This window comes from Mastomys coucha, unplaced genomic scaffold (assembly GCF_008632895.1).
Source record: "Mastomys coucha isolate ucsf_1 unplaced genomic scaffold, UCSF_Mcou_1 pScaffold22, whole genome shotgun sequence".
NCBI classification, from domain to species: domain Eukaryota; kingdom Metazoa; phylum Chordata; class Mammalia; order Rodentia; family Muridae; genus Mastomys; species Mastomys coucha.
Genome location: NW_022196905.1, coordinates 69,790,969 through 69,815,926, shown reverse-complemented (window position 1 = coordinate 69,815,926; position 24,958 = coordinate 69,790,969). Strand labels below are relative to the sequence as shown.

Genomic DNA, 24,958 nt, shown 5'->3' with positions numbered 1-24,958 from the left:
GGTCTTAGCATTTCTGATGCTGGAAACCAATGGTTTATTTTAAGTCAGTTCTCCTATGACACTGCTCCCTCTGCAATTTTAGAACAACAGCCAACAGAAAGTTCCCTTATTCTTGTTAATTTCCCCTTCCGTTCATATATTTCATAAATATGAGTGTTACTCAACATTTTACATGATGCTACATCTTAAGTAACATCTTACATTCTTGTAAAACATCATGAAGGCCTCCCCCTCTCATGACTTCATCTAAACCACAATTGTTCTCCAGAGCCATTCCCACAAATACCATGGGAGAGTTGGGGCTTCAATACAAGAATTTTCTGGGAACTAAGGTAGGATAATTAAGTTTATTTATAGCAGTACCCTATAATAACATCTTATTTTGTCTTCCACTTATAAGCAGAGCATTTTACTTTACCTGTATCAAGACATTGTTTTACATCTGAAAAGCTGTCTTCTGATATATTGCTTACTGAATCCTTTCTAGTGACTTCTCCAGCAGCGACTGTAGGAACATAAGGAAATATGTAGTTTTTATTTTATTCCCTTTCAGAATTTCACTTTTAGCCGGGCGGTGGTGGCGCACGCCTTTAACCCCAGCACTTGGGAGGCAGAGGCAGGCAGATTTCTGAGTTGGAGGCCAGCCTGGTCTACAGAGTGAGCTCCAGGACAGCCAGGGCTACACAGAGAAACCTTGTCTCGGAAGAAAAAAAAAAAAATTTCACTTTTAAGTCACTGGTACTCTGCGTGATCCTTTGCTTTTAGATTCTGCTGAGCACTTGTACCTTAGGCCTCTGGTAGGTATTGATCCTATGTAAATTTCTATGTGTTCTGACACAGATTCCACCCACACCTCTGGGCAGTGACAGGTCACCGTACCATAACCTGTGGGCAATTTTATCAGTAGATAGCTTACTTTTTCCTTTAATGGAAACAGCTGCAGAAATACCTAACATACTTGTTTCTTCTCCTTGCAGGAAAGTTTCAGTCTTAGCTGCTATTCCTTCTTTAGCACACAGTAGGGTTGCATCATTTAAGCCACAAATAAAATCTTTAGTGAGGTAAGCGAGTATGTGCTGGGCTGCGTTGGGGTTCCATCACTGAGGCTGACTTAGAGTTTAGATTCCTGGCTCCTGATCCAGAACTGGTTCGGTTCCTTCTGATACCTGTTAGTGTGCACTGAATCTCTGTCCTTTGAACTACAGTTATTTTTAAAAGACTTCAGGAGACCTCGCCCACCTCTAAGGATTTCTTGACCGCCATTTTTAGATTTACTATTTTATGCTGTTGGTGTGAAAACTTTCCTTCTGTGATCTGAGATTGCATATTGGCTTTGAAAACTTCATCTAATTTAAGATTTGTCCCAAAAATCCTACTTTATTTCTTTCTTACTTTGTAATGTAATTTTTTTAAAAAACATTTTGGAGGAGAACAAACATCCATTAAATCTTCCTTATCTATTCAGTAACTGGTTTATTAAATAACGTTTAGGGGGCCCACCTGATGGTTCAGTGGGTAAGTGGTGTGCATGCCCGGCAACCTAGAGATGTTAAGCTGGAATGCTAACTGTTTTTTCATGGTGCATTTGTATAAAACAAAGAGAGACAAATGAGTGGACTCTTGGCCACTGTGGGCATATGGTCCAGATTGCTTTCAGTTGTGAGACCATGAGCCTTATATGAGATGCCATTGACATGAGGAGTCATTTACAGAATGGATAAATCTAAAAATGTTGTGCACTGCTAGTCATTAGGTGTGGAAGTGTCAGTGGTGGGGTCAGGAGTGTAGAGGTTAATTTCTAGTCCCCGGAAAAGGGGGGGGGAAGCAAGAAAAGGAAGGACTCATCTTATCTACACTGTTATAAACAAGGATTTCCAACCCACAAGAGCTAACTGAGAAAGGGCTTGGAAGTGTAAAGAATTCCGCACTTGGTGGGCAAGCCCAAGGCTGTTCACTCCTCAGAACTGCATAGGTGGGGGTAGGGGTGGAGTGGTAGGTTAATTGTTCTTTTAAAAAAGAAAGAAAGAAAGAAACAGGTGGCAAAGGGAAAAGAGAACTGTCAGAGCAGCCCTCCAGAGGCATCTTTACTCAAGGCGCCAGCTACTATCCCTGGCCGCTTCACCAAGTTCTCTTACTGGATCTCCCGCCAAGGAGCCTGCCTGTGTGTGCAGATGCTTGTCTGCACTGAGACAATGATGAAGTACACGGAGAAGTGGGGGAATGGGCTTATTTAGTCCTGACCAAAGCTGAGGGAAATCTCCATCTTCTGACCTTGCCTGTGGCCATGACAGGGTGATGGAAAAGAAGGTCTTTGTCACACGAGATCCTGCAGGCAGCCTGTTTTCATTTCTAGCCTTCAATTTCCTGGAGGAGTCCCAGTTCCTGGGGGCTCCATTACAGATTATTTTTTGTCTTTTTATTTTCCATTTAAGAGGTGGGGATATTATTTGAGAAATTTCAGTCTTGTTTGGAGCTATGTGAATGACAGCAGCTGGACAGCATTATTTGATATTTTCCCTTTTGCTAAGAAGACTTTCCTAAAGTATTCAGACCTGTCTGTGTTTCAGAGGTGCGTCAGCCCAGCCGTAGTTGGTAGAGCAATTTAATGCCATTTTAATGTGTCTTTGCTGTGTTGGTATGTAAGAAGTAGTGGTTTGGAAATTCGTACCTTGTGCCAAATGGTGTGATTTTTTTTTTTTTTAATTTTGATATTTGAGGTTACATTTATCATACGTATTCAGAAATTGTAAACGCAGTGACAGACAAAAGAGTGGCATTTTTCTTTTTACCTTCGGTGGTGTCTGGGGCGGTCATTGAGCTCAGGGTTGCCAGGCACGTGCTGTTACCGTCCTTCTCCTCTCTTAACTGTGTGCTCGGTTCCGACTGCAGGATGGCGTCCAGATCATGGAAGAGCTTCATCATCTTCAAGCTGTCTCCTGACCTGTGGGCATGCTTGACTGTCCTGTACTCATACTTGAGGTTTTGATACTTTGCCCGCACTGTTTCCAATCTCTGTGTACCCCTAGTGATCGCAGCCTTTTAGCAACATAAATAAAGAGTTCTCTATTTCTCAGAGTCCCGTAAAGTTGTTTTCGTATATTTCTTTCTGCCCAGACACTTAGTAAAGCTTTAACCTCCTCCTCAGTCCAGTGTTTTCCAGGTCCACTCTCCATGTTGAAAGTGACCTGGAAGTGATTTGCTATTTCTAGCTCATGTTTTTGTTTCCTAGGAAACCAGAGGGCAGGTTGTCCGTAAGCTCCTAAGAGCTTGAGAGGGTGTAGTTTAACTGGTTCAAGCTGCCTAAGGGAGTAACTTGAGGATCTGCCAAATAAGCAGGCTTGGTGGTTAAAGATGCCTGGACCTAAATGATTGCTAATCTCACTTATTTGGGCTTCAGGGAAAAATTAACCTTGGAACAAAGGGAGTGAAATGTACTTTGACAAGGGTGGGGAGTCTATTTCTTATATAATTTTTGGCTTCATTGAAAGTGTTGGTTTTTAAAATTACATGGAAATGGTTGGCAGTAGCTGTGGGGATTTTTTTTTTTTAAGGTGTATAACTAATATGAATAGCTATGTGTTTAAACGCATTGCATTAGGGCTGAATTGATAGCTCAGCCCAAATTAAGAGAACTTGTTCTTGCAAGCGAGGGGACCCAAGCTCTGTACCCAGCATTCATATAGTAGCTTACAAACGTCTATAACTCCAGCTCCAGGAGATCTGACATCCTGTTCTAGCCTCTTTCGGGGATACCAGGCACCCACACGGTGCATATACATACATGTAAACAAAACACCCAAACACAGAAAAGCAAAAGGAAAGACATTTGCAAAATGGTTACATTTTGACTGAGGTTTGTAGCTAATAATAACTTGAAGACTTGTTTCGTCCTGAGGGTGATAGTGATGGTGCCCACCTGTGATCCCAGCATTAAGAAGGTAGAGGCAGGCAGATCTGAGGGTGAGGCCATCCTGGTTCACATAGCAAGCTCCAGGACAGCCAGACTACACAGAGAAACCTGTTACCATCAAGGAAGGTGGGGATTGATTTGTTGGAGAAAGTTTGGAAAGTATGAAAAGCAAAAGACAAAAACTTTAGCTGGATGTGGTGATGCATACCCTAGCTGGATGTGGTGATGCATACCCGTTATCCCAGCACACCGGAGATTAGAGCAAGAGGCGCGCGTGAAGCTAGCCTGTGGTATTCTGTTGATCTCTGCATACTTCACGGGTTGAGACTTTGTTCAGAGGCAGATTATAGGCATTAGATATCCAAATTCTAGAGTCAGGTCATCTGTTCTGAACGCCACAGTACAACCTGTCATCTGCACATTTGGCATGCTACTTCATTTTCTTTGCATTTCCCTCTGAACTGTAGTCATAATTCCGATTTCACAGGATTGCTGTGAAAGCCAGATCAGATGCTTCGCGTAAATACTGGTGACCGAAGGACTTGACATATCAATTAGAATTAGATGACGCTATCCGGTTGTCACGACCCAGAGCTGTGAGGCCAGTCAGTGTCAGTAGCCTCAACTTATGGATTCTTTTGGGAAAGGTATGCTTGATGAAGCTCTGCAGGAAGCTTATCATTTGGCCCAATTTAACAGATGATACATGTATTTTGTTTACAGAGGCCAGGAGAGCGCTGGTATTGTGACCAGTGATGGGAGTTCCGTGCCTAAATTCAGGGTGCATAAGGTAAGTCTAAACACTGAAGAAAGACGGAGGCTGGGGAGAACTGTTGCCAGCTGGTTGTTAAGGTCTGTGGTGGAGTCTGGGCATGATGGTGGGAATCCTTAAAGTGGGGGAGGAGGGTTGAGGCTGGGCGTGGTTAGGACTTGAGGTGCAAAAGCGGGTGGAGCTGAGTTTGAGGCTAGTTTGGTCTATGTAGTAAGACACTGTTTCTAAGTAAGCAAGTAAGTAGAGAAATATGCATGGGAGTGTAAAGAAAGCTGTAGCTAGAAGCCATATTGGCTAGATCTGCCTCCAACGGGATGTCCTCACATTTGTCAAATTAGGATGGATGCATTTCTTTCCAGTGATTTGTTTGCTAGGCTGGCTCATTCAAGCCAGGAGGTCATCAAGAACTCGGGAGGGGGAGACAGAGGCAGGCTATAATCTCTGAGTACACAGAAAAACCCTGTCTCACACTTCCCCATCCCAAAGTGAATTCATTCAAGTTCTGGAGCACAGAGACAGAAAGGTATCTAATTTTGGGTCACCCAGGAAAAGTCTTGTTACTTAGCAATCCTAGTTTCTGGTTTTTCCTAAGATCCACTTTTACTTTGACTTCTCAAGGGGATGGGTCTTGTCAACCATGTTTTTACCGAAGACAATCTGAAGAAATTGTATGTCTCAAACCTTGGAATCGGACACACGAGGTATGCCACCACCGGGAAGTGTGAGCTGGAAAATTGCCAGCCGTTCGTGGTTGAGACTCTTCACGGGAAGATAGCGGTGGCTCACAATGGTGAACTGGTAAATGCAGCTCGGCTGAGGAAGAAGGTAAGTTGGTTTTTAACAGCTCCTTTTTGATAGGTCACGAAAGGAAGTTGAAGATCTCTGACAAAGGGCTTCCTCTAGCTATCGCCACTTGTTACCTCCGTGCACGGGGCCATTGCGTCAGAATCGCCTGGCCTGCTTGCTCTAAATCCCGATTCTTGTACTCCCCAAGTGATTGGAAGCAGTGCCACTTTGTGATTTGGAATGTTGGTGTATGGTTACTGTCAACAGCACAAAGGGTTACTGTAAACATCTCCTTATGACTCTGTTCCTATGCTCAAAGTTTGTGAGAGAGGAAAACTCAAGCACTGTTCTCTATGTCCAGACTCAGCACAGCCATATTGCTCTGACCAGCCAGCGAGTGTCCTGTGCTTCCCTTCTCCCTCGGGTCTCCTGTCTCAGGACCCCCATGTCAAGAGCTCATTCCATAAGACTATCTCTCAGTTCAGATGCCCACCCCACGTCTAGGCCTTGAGCACTTAAGGGCCCACAAACTGTAAATTGATTTCCTTACATCCCTCCTTGGCTTTAGTTGTTTGGTAGCACAGTGGTTCACAGAACTCAGGAAAATGTTTAATTTGTGCATGTTGATGTATTTTAAGAGACATGAAAGATACGGAACAGGTGATGAGATGGGGATGAGCTTTTGGGAGGAGGCATGGGGCTTCACGGCCTTTTGGGTACCCTTTTCCACTATGCTCAGCATCCAGAAGATCCATGAAGCCAGTCCTTTTAGATTTTATGAACACATGTCTGCTATGTTATTGGCCTTTGGTGGTCATCTTGACCTTGGACACCTCTACCCTCTTTGGAGGTTTGGTCTAACTAAGGCTGAGTGTGACCCCCTGGTCACGTGATTATTTTCCACAGTAGCTTCCTTCTATCCTGAAGCTATCAAGAAGTATCTAGCCATCAGTACTATCCTTATTATATTACTGTACAGAATACATGTATTTCAGTGGCGCAGACAGTTTTAGGCTTGTGTGCCAGGAAAGATTAGGCTGAAATCATTATGCACTCTTTGGCTCTCCAGATCTCTCAATTGTAGATTAAAAAAAAAATGTATTTGGAAGTAGAAAACAGTGTCTATTCTGAACATGCATAGCCTCCTTCTTTGATGTCCTGAATAACCTGTCAGTGGTTTGCATTGCATTAGTTACTTTAAGAAATAAAGAGACTGCATGGTGTTGGTGGTGCATTCCTTTAATCCCAACACTCGGGAGGCAAAGGCAGGCAGATCTCTTGAGTTTGAGGGCAGCCGGGGCTACACAGAGAAACCTTGTCTTGGAGGAAAAAGAAAAATAGAGGGTTTAAGCGTCTTCTTGTTTGAGGTTCTGGAGGTTGAACCCAAGATCTTATGTGTGTTAGGCAAGCAGTGAGCCATGTCCTTAGCTCCATACCAGTTTTTTATAAGGGGCACAAACATCTGCAGACGCAGGCTTTGCCAGAGCCTGGAGCTATCCTCCATGGGCATCAAGGGCAGCAATGTATTTCTTTTATCTTTTCTTGTGACCAAGCCATACTGTATCCCAGATCAGAGCTCTAGCTGTAGCCAATCTCAAACTCATGGCAGTCTTGCTACCTTCATCTCCCAAGCTCTAGGATTGCAGACATTTTCCCTATCTGAACAATATCATGAAAATGTAAGAAGAGGGTGGAGCACAGACTCAGGATTCCTTGTCTGAAATGCTTAGGTGAGAGGTCTTTCAGATTTTGAAGTATATACGTGCCCATTGTGAGATGCCAAGTCAACCTGAAGATTATCTATTTCATGGTACAAATTAAACACATTGGCTAAATAAAGGTGATTTTTGTGAGATTTTTAAGCTGAGGGATTCTCTGCTCCATAACGTAGAAAGCGTGAAGACACAAAGTACAGCTCCCTTGCTGTCACAAGTTCTGAGCCTACGGTGTCAGGGCTCTGATGCTAGTGTAACTGCTCTGGGCTTTCCGTGCCAGTGACCCAGCGTCTAGTGTTACAGCCCTGAGCTTGGGGGGTTGGGTAGTCAGAGGCAGCGAGCTTTGGCAGCATTTTGGAACTCTTCCAGCTCAGGTCTTGGCAGCTTCTTTCTCCACAGCTCTTGCTGTCCACAGTTCTCTGCTGTCTCTCCTTCTCAGTACTTTCCACAGTTCTTTCTGTTTTATTTTGTGTGTGCACCTGAGTATGTGTTTTGTACCCTGTTCATAATGGTGTCCCTGGAGAGAAGAGTGCACTAGATTCCTAGCTACTGGAGTTGCAGAGGTTTTTTGAGCTGCCATGTTGATGTTGAAGATTTAATCTGAAGGAGCAGCTTGTGCTTATAGCTACGGAGTCATCTCTTCTTCTCTTTCATTTCCCACAGTTCTTCGTAATTCTCTGTAGTCTTCTGTAGCCTATTGTCCTGACCACCCCCCTTAGAACTCTTTAGCCTTCTTCTAGATGTTCCTGGGTGTCCCTGGGATGAGGAGCCAAGGAACTATCTGTCCTTCATTCAGCCAACTCGGTCTGCTGGACCCTTAATGAAGGGTCCTGAGTAGGTAACAAAGCTAATCAAATAAGCCAGCCGATCAAATTAGTGGCTCTGCTGCAGCACAGGGCAGTGTAGAGGAAGGAAGTCTCCCAGACAGATGTCCAGAGGGTGAGAGTGGCCTTGCTTATGTATTTGGACAGGTTGACGTGGTTCAGAGAGGAACTGTCCCTGAGATGCTGAAGACAACTATAATGAGGTTAGCTGGAGTACTTCGGGCTGCTGGACGGTTATCTGAAACTGTCATGGCATAGTAACCTGTGAGGGTTCTGGGAATTGGAGTGCACACATCCTCCACACCGAAATAAGTCTTATGGGTGACCACTGTTGGTCTGAGTCACCCCAGTAATTGTCCTGACCCTTTTATTTGCAGCTGTCAGGATTTCCCTGAAAATGATGAACGCTATAGTTAGGGCTGTCACCTTCCCCAGGAAACACCAGGCACTGCACCACAAATGACCCAGCCGTGCTCCTCACAACTCTGCCATATCTGGTGGCCACCGAGATAACAGAAGCAGCTCTGCAGCTGGTCTCTGGCTTCTGTCTCTGCTGTCCTCAGGCAAATACAGGCCAGATCTTAGGTAACTGCTGCAATGGCAAGACTCAGGCAGGGTCTGACAGCTGTCAATCATGGGGCCCGAATGTCTAGTTCTTGACACTTTCCTTTATCTAATGAAATAGATAATTGGAAGTAATTACAACGAAGATCTGTCGTGAAGTTAGAAACAATCACAGGAAACTAACATCTGAGAAGAGGGGCAGCGTGCTTCCTTGGGCAGCCTGTGTGAGCTCCCTTTGTTAATGGTGTGCGGTTTCTAAGTATGCATGCTCATCTCATCTTTTTGCTGCTAGTTACGTGGCGTCTTTATGTTCCTGGTAGCTCCTTGGACTCATTTATGCCACTCCTTTATAATCAGCTTTCTTCAGTTCTCTAGATTCTGCTTATCTTCATTTGGTAAATTCAGGACCAGGCTGATTGTGAGGTGATAATAGGAAGTGTCTAGAACCCAGGCCTCATTACTACTCAGTGTCATTCTGCTTTCTATGCTAGCTTTAGGAATCTTTGTGGGTAGTGGCACTGTGGCGGCTATAGTACACATTTCTGTCCACAGATTGGGAAAGTGAGTATTTTCTTAAAATGTTGACAATCACAAAAGTCTAAATGGGAAGTGAATTACAAAAGTTCACTGCTTAGAAATAACGATCACCAAAAACTCAATCTAAACCTGTTGCTCTGTGTATTCAGACATAACTCCTTATCCAGGTATTAGACTGAACTTTACACAGTTAGCCAGCTATTAAAAGTGCTTTGTGGTGTCCGCTTAGATCATTCTGTATGTGTCTATGGTACAGCCTCTGTCTTGGTCAGTCCTGGTCAGAATTTCATGATCATAAAGCACACTCAATCAATGTTTATTAAATATCTCCTACATTTAGTCATTTAAAATGTTGATTCCTGACTTCTCTCGGTGATCAGAAGTGTGGATGTTTATTTATGCCACCAACAAATTCGGTTTGAGAGTCATTGGTGATGTTTGCTACTGTTAAGGAGTGTGCCCTATTCATCAGGATTGTGGAGTGGAGGAAAGGCTGCAGGTCAAGCCCTTTGCAAGTCTACTCACCCTCAGACTTAAGATTTGCTTTATATCTGCTAAAGTACTTTTTTTCTGCTTAGCTTTGGAAACATCCCGTTGCTCCCAGCAGTGGACCACTGCCATGAGTATACACGTACCCTTACTGGGACTCGGGGGTTGTAACTTAGTATCTGTGGAATGCCTGGTTTCTATTACTGTGCTTTTGGACGGGGAGTGGGGCATCTAATGGTCTAATGATGAGACGTCTCTCTCCTGTAGCTTCTGCGGCATGGTATTGGGCTTTCCACATCCTCTGACAGTGAAATGATTACCCAGTTACTCGCATACACCCCTCCTCAGGAACAAGATGATGCTCCAGACTGGGTAGCAAGGTAACTATAGAACTGGCAATGAGGGCTTTGCTCGTCTGTGTTTATAGCCAGTGATTCATTCAGTTCCTTGTAATTCCAGAATTAAGAACTTAATGAAGGAAGCACCCGCAGCGTACTCTCTGGTTATAATGCATAGGGATGTCATTTATGCAGTGCGAGATCCATATGGAAATCGTCCTCTATGCATCGGCCGTCTTATGCCAGTTTCTGATGTAAATGACAAAGGTAATGAGCTTCAGAAGGAATTTGATTTTCATAATGCGTTTCAGAGTTACTGTCTTCCTTTTGGCGAGTCTTAAAGTCTTTGCCTTGCCTCTCCCTTTCTCTCGTATGAGTGTTATGATCATAAAAAGAGACAGGTGCCAGGCGGTGGTGGCTCACGCCTTTAATCCCAGCACTTGGGAGGCAGAGGCAGGCGGATTTCTGAGTTCGAGGCCAGTCTGGTCTACAGAGTGAGTTCCAGGATGGGGGGCGGCGGGCAGAGAGGGGAGAGCTGAGGAGCAAAAGAAAGAGGAAGGGCCAAGAAGCCCCTTTTATAATGGGTCGAGCATGCCAGGCTGCTGCCAGGAACTGTGGGGGTGGAGTTTAGATGAAATCCCAACAATGAGCCCCCATTCTTATAGATGGGAAGAAATAGGGAAGAAGGAAAATGGATGTCTGTCCATACTTCGTATGTGGCTTTGTGCTCCTGTGCTGCTTAAGGAGGGTAGAAGAGGGTATCTGACATCATCCTCTGTCAGTCTCTACCTGTTCTTGTGAAGCAGAGTCTTTCCTGAACTTGGAGATTGCTGGAAATCTAGCCTCGGCTGGTTTTACAGATATGTGCAGGATGCCAGGCTTACTACATGGGTGCTAGGATCTGAACTCTGGTCCTCATGATTTCATAGCAAACTCTTTAGCTCTAGACTAGACGTTGATGTTTTTAAAAATGTACGAAGGGGTTGGGGCTGTACACATGTATGTGTGCATACAGGTTGATTGGAGGTCAGAGGTCAACTTCAATTATCGACTTCTGTTGCTTTCTACTTTGCTTTTTGAGACGCGATCTCACAGTTTTCAGCTAGAGTGGCTGGCCAGCAAGTTCTGTGGGACTCCCCAGAGCTGGTCACAAGTGGTTACTGCCATGCCCACCTTTTAGCTAGAAGCTGGGAGCCAGACTCAGCCCCTTATGTTTGCATAGCCAGCAGTTTAGTCTGGCTTTAGTCTTTTTAAAGATAACGTTTCTTTGGCCGTGTCTGACCTTCCAGTGTATTTAATACCATTTTCCTGGTTTTTTTTTCCTAAATTGATAATAATTCATGTCTTTGGCCTATCCTCTTTATTTCTGTATCAGTTTTTCTTCATGATTTACAATCTTTCCTGTTCAAACCCTGATATAACAGGAGAGGGGAACTTGGCTTGTTCACTGTCTTTAAGTCATGTGGCACCCACATGATAGATGATATCCACGTTTCTATATTTGGTGTTTAGCTGTTCTATTGGAGAAGCTTCTTCTTAAAAACAAACAAAACAAAACAAAGCATTACATCCTGTGTTTGAGTGCATAGTGATAGTGGCATGTGGAGATCAGAGGACCTTACGTCTGGGAGTCCGTTCTCCCTCTGCCACTTGGTTTCCGGCGATCAAGCTTAGGGTGTCAGGCTTGGCAGAAAGCATTCCTATCAGTGAGCTATCTCAATGACCTAAACACCTCTTTAAAAAAAAAATTACTTGAGGGGCTGGAGAGACAGCTCAGCGGTTAAGAGCACTGGCTGCTCTTCCGAAGGACCTGAGTTCAAATCCCAGCAACCACATGGTTGCTCACAACCATCTGTAATGAGATCTGATGCCCTCTGGTATGTCTGAAGACAGCGACAGTGTACTTTCATATACTAAATAAATAAATCTTTTTAAAAAAATTACTTGAGGGGTCTGGGGATACAGCTGATTAATACAGTACTTGCCTGGGTTGTGCAAGGCTCCTTGCTTCTGTCCCTCGGACTCCATACAAAAAAAGCAAACACTAAGCAAGGGACCCTGAACCCATCCACTAAATTGATTGTCTTGTAACTTACAGAGAAAAAATCTTCAGAAACTGAAGGATGGGTGGTGTCTTCAGAGTCTTGCAGCTTTTTATCTATTGGTGCAAGGTAAGTTGTATCCTAGGCATCATATTATTCCCCTCTACATTTATGAGAAAAAAATTTCCACCAAATCTGATGACACATGCCCATATTCCTAGACTTCAGAAGTATGAGACAGAGAGGTTACAACTTTGAGAAAAACCTGAGTTTTGTAAATATATATATGGACACTGTGTCTCATCTCCCTGTACCCCCCAAAGGAGGGCTGGTGAGAGAGAGGAAAGAACAGGCTCACACCTAATACCCAGAGCTGGTAAACTCTTTTCAAGTGGGAAACTTGAAAAATATTTGAACTTTAAACTCAGGAGTTAATGCCATCTTGAGCAACCCTGTGTCCAAAAACAAGAGATAAAGAAATGAAAGGGTGGGATTATAATTTTTAAAGGGAGGTGATAGATACTTTTTCTTACTTTACTTTTTGTTTCTTTGTGTTTTGTTCTGTTGTTTCTGAGGCTGGGTGGGTGTCTCTGTAGCCCTGGCTATCTTGGAACTCACTATGTAGACCAGGCTGCCCTTGAACTCATAGAGATCCCCCTGCCTCTCCTTCCCGAGTGCTGGAATTAAAGGCTTGTGCCACCACCGCCTGTCTGTATATTTTTTATTTTTCCATGCCTTTTTCTTTGCTGTAAGAAAGTATTTGTAATGTGTTTTGTTATTTATAGTATGCATAGCAGTTGTACTGACTTGAATGCTCTAATACTATTTTCTGATTCTGAAAATACTGTCAGTCTTTAAAATGCCACTACTCACTTGAATTTTTTCTCGTGTGTATGTGTTTGGTTTTGATCCTAGGTCATCCAGGCCACCCTGGAACCTGTGGTAATTCTTCTTCTGCCTCCTAGAGCTGAGATTACAAATTGAGACACTGCCCAGCTCACATCATTTAGTTTGTTTACCTTATGATTACATTTATTTATTTTTGTAGGGAAGGGTACATGCAGCATCAAAGGATAGCTTGTAGGAGTCAGTTCTCTTTCCACCCTGTGAGTCCTAGAGATCAAAGTAAGGTCTTTAGGCTTAGCAGCAAACTTCTGTACCCACTGAGCCACTTTAGAAACTGGGAACTTGGGAGCTGGAGAGATGGCTCAGTTGGCCTGCTGTCTGAGCATGCAGACCTGAGCTTGGATCTCCAGCACCCAAGTAAGCTGGTAGCATTATAATCCCAGCCCCCGGGAAGCAGCTGAGGAGAGCTGTCTCTTTTATATTTATTTTGTGTTGTGAAGGGGTGTGTGTGCCACTGTGCACCTATAGAGCCATAAGAGGACAAAGTGAAGTGATAATATAGATTAGAGAGAGAATGTCAAGACTTGACAGTGGGCACATGAAGAAGAGTACTTACCGACCCCTTTATTTTTCAAAAATCAATAAAATATAGGTCCCTTGCTTTTAAAAAACCATATATTCAAGAAGCAACAGAGAAATTAAAGATCTTTTTCTTTTGCCTTTTAAAAATTACTATATATTCATTGTATAAAAAGATAGGCTTCACAAATGTCTTCTGGTTGTTTGTGTATGTTTTTTCCCAAGATATTGCCATGAAGTCAAACCTGGAGAAATTGTAGAAATATCCAGACATGGTATCAGAACTCTTGATATAATTCCAAGGTCTAATGGAGACCCGGTGGCTTTTTGCATCTTTGAATATGTTTATTTTGCAAGACCAGATAGTATGTTTGAAGGTAAGTATATTTCTTCTCTTTGACTATTTAAATAATCTCACTTATCTTAATGAAACATGATAGTCGCAGGGCGATGGTGGCGCATGCCTTTAATCCCAGCACTTGGGAAGCAGAGGCAGGCAGATTTCTGAGTTCAAGGCCAGCCTGGTCTACAGAGTGAGTTCCAGGACAGCCAGGGCTACACAGAGAAACCCTGTCTCGAAAAAAAAAAAAAGAAAAGGAAAAAAAAAAGAAAAGAAACATGAGAGTCCTTGGCCCAACGGCTTATGTGGTTCTTGGGCGAAACATGGCTGTATGCTGTGAATATGTGACTGAGTTACAAGTCTTAATTGCTCCTCTTTTCAATTGTTAGATTTTGTTTTTAAGTAATAAAGATTAACTAATACATAGTAAGGTGAGATTATGCTAAGTTAAGAGAATTTGGTTTTCTTTCCAAACCTTCCAGACCAAATGGTTTATACAGTAAGGTACCGGTGTGGTCAGCAGCTGGCAATTGAAGCCCCCGTGGAGGCAGACTTGGTTAGCACGGTTCCAGAATCTGCTACACCCGCAGCTCTGGGATATGCGACAAAGGTATTGACTTTGAATTATTACCTGTGAGTTGGTCATCTGGCAGTGAAATAAGAAATGTGAAATTCATTAACTTACTGTAAGGAGGAAAATTCATTAACTTACTGTAAGGAGGAAAGATTTGGGATCTAATGTTGATTCCTGTGCGTGAGTTATTAGACATCTCTTTCAAGAAATAGTGGGCTGAGCCGTGGCTCAGCTGTGGGTACCATGTGAGTGCCTAGGACCCATACCTTGGAAGGGGAGAGATGACTCAAGTGAGTTGTCCCCTGACCTCCACACAAGCTCTGGGGCATGTGCATGCACACATGCAATAAGTGATTTTTAATCACCCAGAGGTTAGAATATTGGCCCTCATTTTAAATGATTTCAGCACACCAAATAATAGATTTCACTGTGACATTTCCAGACACGTCATTTACAGTGTTCTTACTCATCCCTTCCTCCCTTCCCTCTCCCTCTTCCCTCTTGCTTCCCCACAGTAGCTCTCCTGGGATTTCACGTCACATGCTTTCCATTATCCTTTAGTTCTACCTTCCTCTAGGGATGCCTCCCTCTCTCGCCTGGACGCGCGCGCGCGCGCGCGTGCGCGCGTGTGTGTGTGTATGTGTGTGTGTGTGTGTGTGTGTGTGTGTGTGTGTCCCACCTCCGCGTAGATCTTCAGGTTAGCCAGCTTTCCTTTGGTGGTGTGCTCATCCTTTTCTCGGTGTTTTAAACTGTTAATTCTTTTGTGAGTTTCTACAGCACTTCTTCCAGTCCTTGGAATAGAGTCTATTTTCTCTTATTTAGGCTCTTCGTGGGGTCACACAGAGGAAGCTGCTGGCCCAGCATCTTACTTGAAAGTATTTCTGGCCTCCATTTTTAAAAAAGATAAAGGCTATTTTGTGGTACCATAGGCTTTCAATCCCAGTAATAGAGAAACTGAGGCAGAAGCATTGCTGTGAGTTGGAGGCCAGCTTAGGCAACACAGTGAAACACTTTCCTAACAAGATGGCATTATGAATCCGTACAGAATTTAGTGGTAATATAGAGGAGCGTGCTTAGGTAGCTTCTACATGAAGTAATCTACATGTGCTGTAGACAGTCACTTTGAGGATTGGATGAATACCTTTTGTCTCTAAAGGGCATGATTTTAGGCCAGTATTGCTACTAATGTGCATTTGTTTCCCCTCCACCAGTGTGGGCTGCCGTATGTGGAAGTGCTGTGCAAGAACCGGTATGTAGGAAGAACCTTCATTCAGCCAAACATGAGGTTAAGACAGCTTGGTGTTGCAAAGAAATTTGGCGTGTTGTCTGACAACTTTAAAGGCAAAAGAATCGTTCTCATAGATGATTCGATTGTGAGAGGCAATACTATCTCACCCATCATAAAACTCCTCAAAGAATCAGGTGCAAAAGAGGTAAGTACTTTAAAATATCCGCTGTAGCACCAATAATTAACCGTATGATGTTGGCATAAAAAGTGCTGAATCTAAGTGGATAGTCAGTGTAAGTTTGCCTATCAGATTGCTCTCTGATAGCTGGGCAGCAATACGGAGAACATGTGCTAACTACTCTTACACTATACTAAGTTTAATCTTTAATAGATTGAAAAACTAAACATAGAAGATGACTCCTAGCACTTGGGAGGCAGTGGCAGAGGATCAAGTGATCAAGGCCAGCTGTGGCTGCTGATAATCCTATCTCAAAAAAAAAAAAACAATTAAAAAGCCCATTTTTAAACATTTTCTCAGTATAATAGTTCTGAATTAATGTTACATATTGTTCCTTTAGACATCATGCGACTTAGTTAGGTTTTTTGTTTTTTGTTTTGTTTTGTTTTGTTTTTCCGAGACAGGGTTTCTCTGTGTAGCCCTGGCTGTCCTGGAATTCACTCTGTAGACCAGGCTAGCCTCGAACTCAGAAATCTGCCTGCCTCTGCCTCCCAAGCACTGGGATTAAAGGCCACCACTGCCCGGCATTAGGGTTTCTGTTGCTGCAATGAAACACCACAACCAAAAGACAAGTTGGAGATGAAAGGGTTGTTAGGCTTAAACTTCCATATTATAGTTCATTGTTGAAGGAAGTCAGGGCAGGAACTTAAGCAGGGTGGGAACCTGGAGGCAGGAGCTGATGCAGAGGCCGTGGAGGGGTGCTAACTTACTCCTCGTTTGCTCAGCCTGCTTTCTTATAGAACCCAGGACCACTAGCCCGGGGATGGCACCACCCACAACAGGCTGGGCCCTCCCCCATCAATCACTGATTAAGAAAATACCTTACAGGCACGCCTCCAACTACGGAAGCATTTCCTTTCCCCCCCCTTATTTATTTACTTATTTACTCATTCATTCATTCATTCAATTTACCTCCTGCTCACTGCCCTCAGCCACCTCCTCTGAACTTCCTTACTCTCCCTTCCCCCCCATTCCTCTGAGCAGGTGCGCTCCCACCATCCCCCGTGCCTGGGCATCACCCTACCCTGGCACTTCAAGTCTCTGTGAGGCCAGGTGCTTCCTCTGATGGAGGAATTTTTTTAACTGAGGTTCCCTCCTCTCAGTTGACATAAAACTAGGCAGCCCATCACGTTACTGTACCTCTAATAGACAAAAGATGGTATAAATTCTTTGAAAAACCCAGAGAATCTGTATAACTGAGCTCAGAGCAGTGTTTGTTCTCTTGTAGAAATCTGAAACAAAGACTCCAAGGTACACGCTTACCTATTTAAGATTGTATTTGTAAATCTTAAACTTTATTCTAACTTTAAATATTTCAGTCCCTTATAGAAGCAGGATGCCATATATATTTAACAGTTGAATGAATTTGAAAAATACGATAGAGAGCAATAAGGATGACTTCTATTTAGAACATTTCAAGAGTACTATGGTTTTCCATACAGTACAGGTTTTTTTGTGACAAGTTATGGTTCTGCTATAATTTCACTGTTGAAACTCTATGAAGATTATAGAGTAGAAACAAGAGAATATAATATATTCAGCATCTGTTTCTAGAGTAAAGAACTGCTAGCCACATACCTTGCAAATAGATTAAGTGTATAAAGTGACATGCCTGCCTGTGTGATGAAATATAGTGTGGACATTTAAATCTGTATGAAGATTTGTAATATGAAAGATTAAGAATAAAATGTAGCTACTGGTTATAACCATGTAAATAGATCACACAGAAAGGGCAAAAAACATTAGTAGACAGAAGGGGCTGTGTTATGATTAGTAAGATTTTCATTGTAACCTAGCAGATTTTATTTTTTACTATGGTAAAATAACCATATAGGCATTCGAACAAAACAAAAATAGCACTAGGAATTTATAGCCATTCATCAGGAATGCATAGTTTGACTGTGAGTATATGATATGATTTTTTCCAAGGTGCACATTCGAGTCGCTTCACCGCCAATAAAACATCCGTGCTTCATGGGAATAAACATTCCTACAAAAGAAGAGCTCATAGCCAATAAACCAGAATTTGAATGTCTTGCAGAATACCTTGGTAGGTATTAACATTTCTATAAATATTAACTGTTTTAGTTTTTTTTCAAGATTTATTTATTTTATGTGTATGAGTACACTGTAGCTGTACAGATGGTCGTGAGCCATCATGTGGCTGCTGGGAATTGAACTCAGGACCTTTGCTTGCTCTGCTCGCTCCTGCCTGCTCACTCCGGGGTAATATACTATAACTGTCTTCAGACACACCAGAAGAGGGCATCAGATCTCATCGCAGGTGGTTGTAAGCCACCATGTGGTTGCTGGGATCCGAACTCAGGACTTTTGGAAAAGCAGTCCATGCTCCTAACCACTTAGCCATCTCTCCAGCCCAGCTTTCTTAATTTTTAAGTGTACTTTTCTATAAAACAGCAATTAATTGGAAGATAAATTTGAGTGCTCGGGAGATAGAGATAGCTCTGTGGTTATAGCTCTGGCTATGCAAGTTTTGGGGGACTAGAGTTGAGTTTGTAAATGTTACATGGGGTAGGTATGTCTTTAATTCCAGAGTTCGGGGTGTGGAGACCATATACTCAGAGTAAGCTGGCTAGTTAGATTCAGAGAATCCGTCACCCTGAGACTATTAACCTTGGCCTTCTACAGATGCGTGTATACATGACTACATGCACACATACAAACTGGGGGAAATCATTCACAGTAGCACCAAATGTTATCTTCTAGAAATAATTTAAACATAAAGATTGCAAATCCTATTTAATGCCGTGGCACATGCCTTTAAATCTAATATGGGAGGCAGGGGCAGCCAGGTCTGAGTTTAAGGCCAGCCTGGTCTACAAAGGTAATTCCAGGATAGCCAGGGCTACAGAGTGAGTGAGACCTTCTCTCAACAAAACAAAACAAAAAAGCCTCCCACAAAAATTATTATAACATTAAACACTATTCCAAAGAGTAAAGGGGATGGGGCACTTTTTAGATTAGAGCTGTAGGTCAAAGCAGGATCAGAAGTGTTTTATCATAGAGTAGAATAACCCCACATGCACACACAGGATTGAACTGGAGGTTTGTACGTTCTAAACCAGCATTTTACCACTAAGCTACATTCCCAGTTTCCCTCTCCTTTAAAAGTTTGAATTGGGGCTGGTGAGATGGCTCAGTGGGTAAGAGCACTGACTGCTCTTCCGAAGGTCCTGAGTTTGGATCCCAGCAACCACATGGTGGCTCACAACCACCTGTAATGAGATCTGACGCCCTCTTCTGGTGTGTCTGAAGACAGCTACAGTGTACTTACATATAATAAATAAATAAATCTTTGGGCCCGAGAGAGCAGGGACTGAGCAAGTGGGATTGACCAGAGGGAGCAGAGGTCCTGAATTCAATTCCCAACAACCGCATGAAGGCTGACAACCATCTGTACAGCCATAGTGTACTCATATACATAAAATAAATAAATAAATGTTTAAAAGTTTGAATTGTCCCGGCTGGCTTGAACTTAGCATTGCCTTGCCTCGGCGGACAAAGCAGCGGGGACTGCAGGCTGTATGCCATCACATCCGGCTTCCTTTCTTTTTTTTGAGAGAAGTTTTCCTCCTGATTTAGATGATGCTGTTTGTAGCTGTGTTGTGGTGAGCCGTGTTTTCCTTTTCTCCTGCAGGAGCAAACAGCGTTGTGTATCTGTCAGTGGAAGGACTGGTTTCATCTGTGCAACAAGAAATAAAATTTAAGAAGCAGAAAGTGAAAAAACATGATATTTCAATTCAAGAAAATGGGAATGGTCTGGAATATTTCGAGAAGACAGGACACTGTACAGCTTGCCTCACTGGGCAGTACCCTGTGGATCTGGAGTGGTAGCTGCCTGGACAGATGTGTGGCTTCCAGACTACAAGGTCGTGAAGAAGTGGTTTCCATACTGTTACTCAGTTGGTACAAAGTGGACACCACAGGCTTACGTATGTATACCTTAAGCTTTGAGATTTTCTGAGGTTATTAAATTGCTATAATTGAACCATGAAGATTACATGTAATGCAACATCTGGGGATTCTTTTTGTACAAGGATTAACTGTTCACCTAAGAGAAGACAGGAAGTTAGTGGCATTTCCCAGAACCATGCAAGAGTGGTTTAAAAGAGGCTAGATTAGGGGTGTTCTGTACACAGGACAGGGGGCTTTATAAAGTTTCATGAAGAATTTGAATTCTTTGTGCAACGTAGGTATCTAGTCTATACAGTCAAGCCTGTAATTAAGGCCTCGCTCTTAGATCCTTCCACCCCATACACACGTGTTGCTCTGAGGACCAGTGTACAACTCTTAAAAAATGAAAACCTACGTGGGAAACTGAGGCAGGAGAGTCCCGAGTTCAAGGCCAACCTGGGCTTTCTGTCTCAAGATAAAAAGCCTCTTCTGTGCCTGGGACTCCCCATCTGTCATTCACACACTTACTACATAGCAGGAATGTGCGCACTTGTCGTAGGATGTTTAGAACTGTCGTTTTTCCCCTGCATTTTACAGTGCATGGTCATTAGCTTTTGCTAAATTAGTTTTCAGTTTCATTGTGATGGAGGGAAATTTTTTTTTCTATACTTGATGAGAAAATATTTAGTCTAGCAAGTAACTTAGTGCATTGGAAAGAGAAAGTTTTAATTTCACAGAAGCCTTCATCCTTAATTTGATTAAACTTGGCTGTTTGAGTGCTTGATCATTCACAGTAATGTATACTTGTATGCATATCTACATATGATTTAAACAGGGCAAATAGAAACATAATAGGGCTGATTTTGTTAAAACTAAGGGGGCAGCCACTGTTTGGGGAATTAGATGCCTGTACCCAAGCGTTAGCTCAGAATCATGTTTTTTCTACTTTGTTAGGTAGGTCTAGTGACATTTTTAATTTTTTTTTATGACACAGATTTAGTAGATTGAGGTGGTTTACTAACTCCTGTTTGTGTAAGATTTTTTCACATGGAAAAATAATTATTTCTATATTGTTGCCAAAATTTGCTATATACTTTCCAAACCCACTTAGAAATATAATATTTATTAATAACTGAAATTATTAGTCTACATTTGGTATAGTATCATGTGTTACATAATGGCAGGTCAAGATAAAATGTTACTACTTTAAGGTCATGTGCTGCAGTGCCTGAAGTTATCCTGTGGCATGGACACAGGCAGATTGGCATTTCACAGCCCTGGGGTCATTTCAGTGACTGCAGCCTCTTATGTTAAATGCATTTCCCAGGGCAGCATGGAGGGGTAAGGCCTTTAGGTCAATTTTTAAATGGCCTTATTTAAATTTGATGTTTTACAAAGAAACTCAGGGAAGGGACTACAACCAAAATCTCTAATTTGACTTTTGTGTTTTCCATGGTTTTTATTTTGTCTTATTGGAATACTTTTATAAAGGTAAATAATAACCAAGGTTGTCTGTATAACTTTCTTAATTATTTCTTCATTGTTACCTTTTATTTTACAAGTTTCTGAATATGGGTTAACACTTTTTTTTATCAGTTTCAAGCCTTGTTTTATCTGCTTTAAATGTATATAACTAGAGTACTATATGCTGAAAAGATGAAAAATGTGTTTGAACACAATTAACGTCCCAAACTAATGTAAGCCTACTTTCTGTGTTTTTTGTTTTTTGGTTTTTTGGGGTTTTTTTTTTGATTCTTTTTTTGCAACAAATATATGTAATAAGTGTGTTTATATGTGTGCTTTTAAAAAATAGTAGTAATCAGTACATTATGGTGCGCAACATGAAGATAGCACCACGTTCCATACCTGGCACCAGCTGGTGAGATCTTATTTCTCTGATTCAGGCATTTTAATAAATAGTCCATCTCCTGTGAGCTGGGCAACCACATGCCAAGTAGGAGGGCAGTTAAAGTAATTGGAAAATAAAATGTCAAGTCAACACCCGTGTGGAGCGATTTCTTTGGAAGGCATGGTTCCTGGTTCAGAGTAATTTGGAGGGCTTGAAACATCCAAACAAAAAATGAACAAATCATCCAGACAATGGGGTCCTATCCAGTGTTAAAGGAACCAGGCCAGGAAGCAACCCAAGATTTAGACACATGAACATGTAAACGATGCTTGGAGGTGCCACACACTGAGTAATCTCAACTGTCTAGTCCTGGAAACTTGGGGGGCAAAGACAAAGCCGTCTTCAGGTGTCCGGGAGGGAAGAATGAGCAGGGACATCCCTTGAAGACCTGGATCCTAAGACTGAAGAACAAAATTCTCCTCAGTTTCCAGCCCTTGGCTCATTGCTCAAAAACTTGTTACCTAAACTCCCACCTTGCTAGCCTGGCCCGGTGACTTCTGACCAGCCAGCCTCTGCCGGGTCCAGCGTCCACACTGGATCGAAGTTCTCAACTGGAAGCAGGGATATCTGGAAGGTGTATAATAAATATACACAGACTACTTCTTTGGGTACAAGCTGACAGGCAGTCCTTCAAGGCTTAAAGTTTCTCTCTCTTCTATCTCATTCTCTGCTCTCTTCCTTCCTTGCTCATTTGCTCGAAGCTTGAGGCTGCACACACTCTGCATTCTTCTGCGCACTCTGCTTTTTTCCTGTGCACTTTTCTTGAAGTCTCATACTCATACACACCTGTGCGTTCTCCTTTCACTCTCACACGCACTCTTCACACACATCTCACACACACACTCTCCATTCTCTCTTCACACGCTCTTCTCATGCTCTTTCTCATTCTTCATTTGCTCTCCACATTCACCTCACATACTCCTTACTCGCTCTCTACATGCTCTCTAGCCTTTTTCTTGCCCCACTCCAAAAGGGTTATTGGTACTCCAAAGGCAAATTAAAAAAAAAAAAAAAGACATATACTCATTGCCAAATCAAATTCAAAAGAATAACCACATCCCACAAAGAATCAAGAATTACAATTGTTCCCCAAAGTTTCAAGCTTCCCTATTCCCAAACCTGTAGCCAAAATAATAATAATTGCAAACCTATCATTATTTAAACTTTAACTTATTATACTTCAGAGCTCTGAGCCCAGCTACTTGCATTTTTCTGTGAAGCTCTAATGACATAGCTGCCAGGCAGTAGCCAGAAAAGAATCAAGTTAACCCTTAATTCAATAGTTCTGCTAGCTTTCTGCTTCTGCACATTGCACACATTGGTTTTTCAAGACAGGGTTTCTCTGTGTAGCCTTGGCTGTCCTGGAACTTACTCTGTAGACCAGGCTGACCTCGAACTCAGAAATCTGCCTGCCTCTACCTCCCAAGTCCTGGGATTAAAGGTGTACGCCACCACCGCCTGGCTCTGTTTCATTTTCTTTCTTCAAACTTTCTTTGCAAGTCAAGTATTAATCTGGAACTACAATTGTGCAGTTATTACATTGTTTGAGAACACACGGCATGTACCACCTGGGCCATTAGGACTGCTGTGCTGTGCCCCATGCCTCAATTTTTTAATTGTTTAAAGAATCATTACATCAAGGAACATCTAGTTTCACAGAATTCACCAGAGCAGAAGGAGAAAGAAGAAAGTCAGATATAATAGAATAATTATGCACACCAAGGCCAAATGAAAAGCAGTCATGCACAAATGAAATCTATACAGCCATTGTCCAGGGCTAAGGTTAAGAGAAATGGGAACAACTGTTGTTACAAGGAACTGCCGTGAGCTACTGAGATGTCTCCAACCTGGCCTACTGCAGGCAGTCCTGTCATTGTATGCTGTCCCCAGTCAGCCTCCACAGCGTCATGAGTAATTTCCTTTAATTATTTCATCCATCCAGATACTTACATCCTATTGCTTCTTTATCTGTAGAGTCCAACACCATGGCTCATTTTCTTGAGAGTGCATCTCTTCCTTCTTTTGTAAATCACTCCCATTACTGCCTTTTGAGCAGCTGGACAGTAAACCACACAGTGCACTGTAACCCAGGCATGATGCTTGTTTTGGGACCACATTAGCAGTTGTAGTATACGTCGTATTAGTAAATTGCAATGTTCTGTTCAAGCTTACTTAAGAACATGGTTTTGGCCTTCCTAGTTTTTTGGGTTGTTGGTTTGTTTTTTGAGAAGGGGTCTCACTAGGATGCTCCAGCTATACTAAAACTCAGAAATATGCCTGGCTCTGCCTCCTGAACTCTGAATGAATTAAAGATGTGCACCCACCCCATCTAGGTTTTTTTATTTTAATCTTGTGTGAGTGGGAGGAGGGCACATATGCACTAATTATAGGTGCCTTCAGAGGTAAGAGACATCAGATTCCCTGGACCTGCAGTTACAGGTGATTTTTGAGCTTTCTGGTACAGCAGCAAGTGCCTTCTCATTGGGCCATCTTAAGCATTTTTGTCTTAAGAGTGCCTTCCAAGACCAGTTGTCTTGGGCCAGGCTGGGCTCCAGCTCTGAGAAAAGAGAGAAAGAAGAGCAAAACAGTGTAAAAATGAAAATAATGTGTCCTTGAGAACAGACAGTGAGTAAAGAGACTGTCCCTGAACAAAGCTGAGGGTGAGTTACTCCCCAAACTGAAGCCCTGGGCTTATCCCATAATATAAAAATGCCTCTGGTGGGAATGACTTCGGAAGTCTTGCCTGGGATCCTGCTTGTCCCCTGCTGAACTGATCTGTCTCAGAAGTTTAAGCTAGTTCTTATATCAGCTCTAGGATTGGAAGAACTCTGAGAAATAATAAGGCAGACAGATTCACTCTCTGCCTTTGGGCACTTGTGAAGGAGATCATGGAGGAGAGAGAGAGTCAGAAAGCGAATTGAGCTCACAGGACTCGGAGAGCACAGATACAGAAAGTGAAGAGTCAGAATACTTCCTCAGAAAGCAGATCTACTAGGTCTCATGGAGAGGAGTGGCTTTCATACCCATCATCTGCTTCTTCTATGTCTACGATGACAGGAGAGAAGGCTCAGAGAAATTTACAATTAAGTAAATTGGAGTTTGAAATCAAGTTGCAGAAATTGAATAATGAGCTGAATGAACTAAAGGCTATGGTATCAGGCAAAAGAAAAGACAGCAATCATGAGACAGATCAATTGCCTTTAGAGAGAACAATTAATCAGGCTCTTGAAAACGGGCAAGACACTTTGGAAGTGCTAATGTTTCCTGTAGTGGAAAGGCTTGATCAGCAGAACAAGAGATATAGACAATATCAGACCTTAGAATTCAAGGTGATAAAAGATCTAAAAGAAGC

General features: G+C 42.5%; 1 protein-coding gene across 1 annotated transcript in view; it reads left to right on the top strand.

Moving 5' to 3' along the window:
* The window catches only part of Ppat (phosphoribosyl pyrophosphate amidotransferase), a 33,177-nt gene extending 11,481 nt beyond the window's left edge, over window positions 1–21,696 (top strand). Inside the window, exons 2-11 of the mRNA XM_031342811.1 lie at window positions 4,634–4,700; window positions 5,301–5,507; window positions 9,865–9,977; window positions 10,057–10,202; window positions 12,034–12,106; window positions 13,628–13,779; window positions 14,225–14,352; window positions 15,528–15,749; window positions 17,712–17,832; window positions 19,441–21,696. Coding sequence (XP_031198671.1) covers window positions 4,634–4,700; window positions 5,301–5,507; window positions 9,865–9,977; window positions 10,057–10,202; window positions 12,034–12,106; window positions 13,628–13,779; window positions 14,225–14,352; window positions 15,528–15,749; window positions 17,712–17,832; window positions 19,441–19,637 — 1,426 coding nt within the window. The 3' untranslated portion in view covers window positions 19,638–21,696. The remainder of the gene's footprint in view (window positions 1–4,633; window positions 4,701–5,300; window positions 5,508–9,864; window positions 9,978–10,056; window positions 10,203–12,033; window positions 12,107–13,627; window positions 13,780–14,224; window positions 14,353–15,527; window positions 15,750–17,711; window positions 17,833–19,440) is intronic.
* Window positions 21,697–24,958: the final 3,262 nt, after the last annotated feature.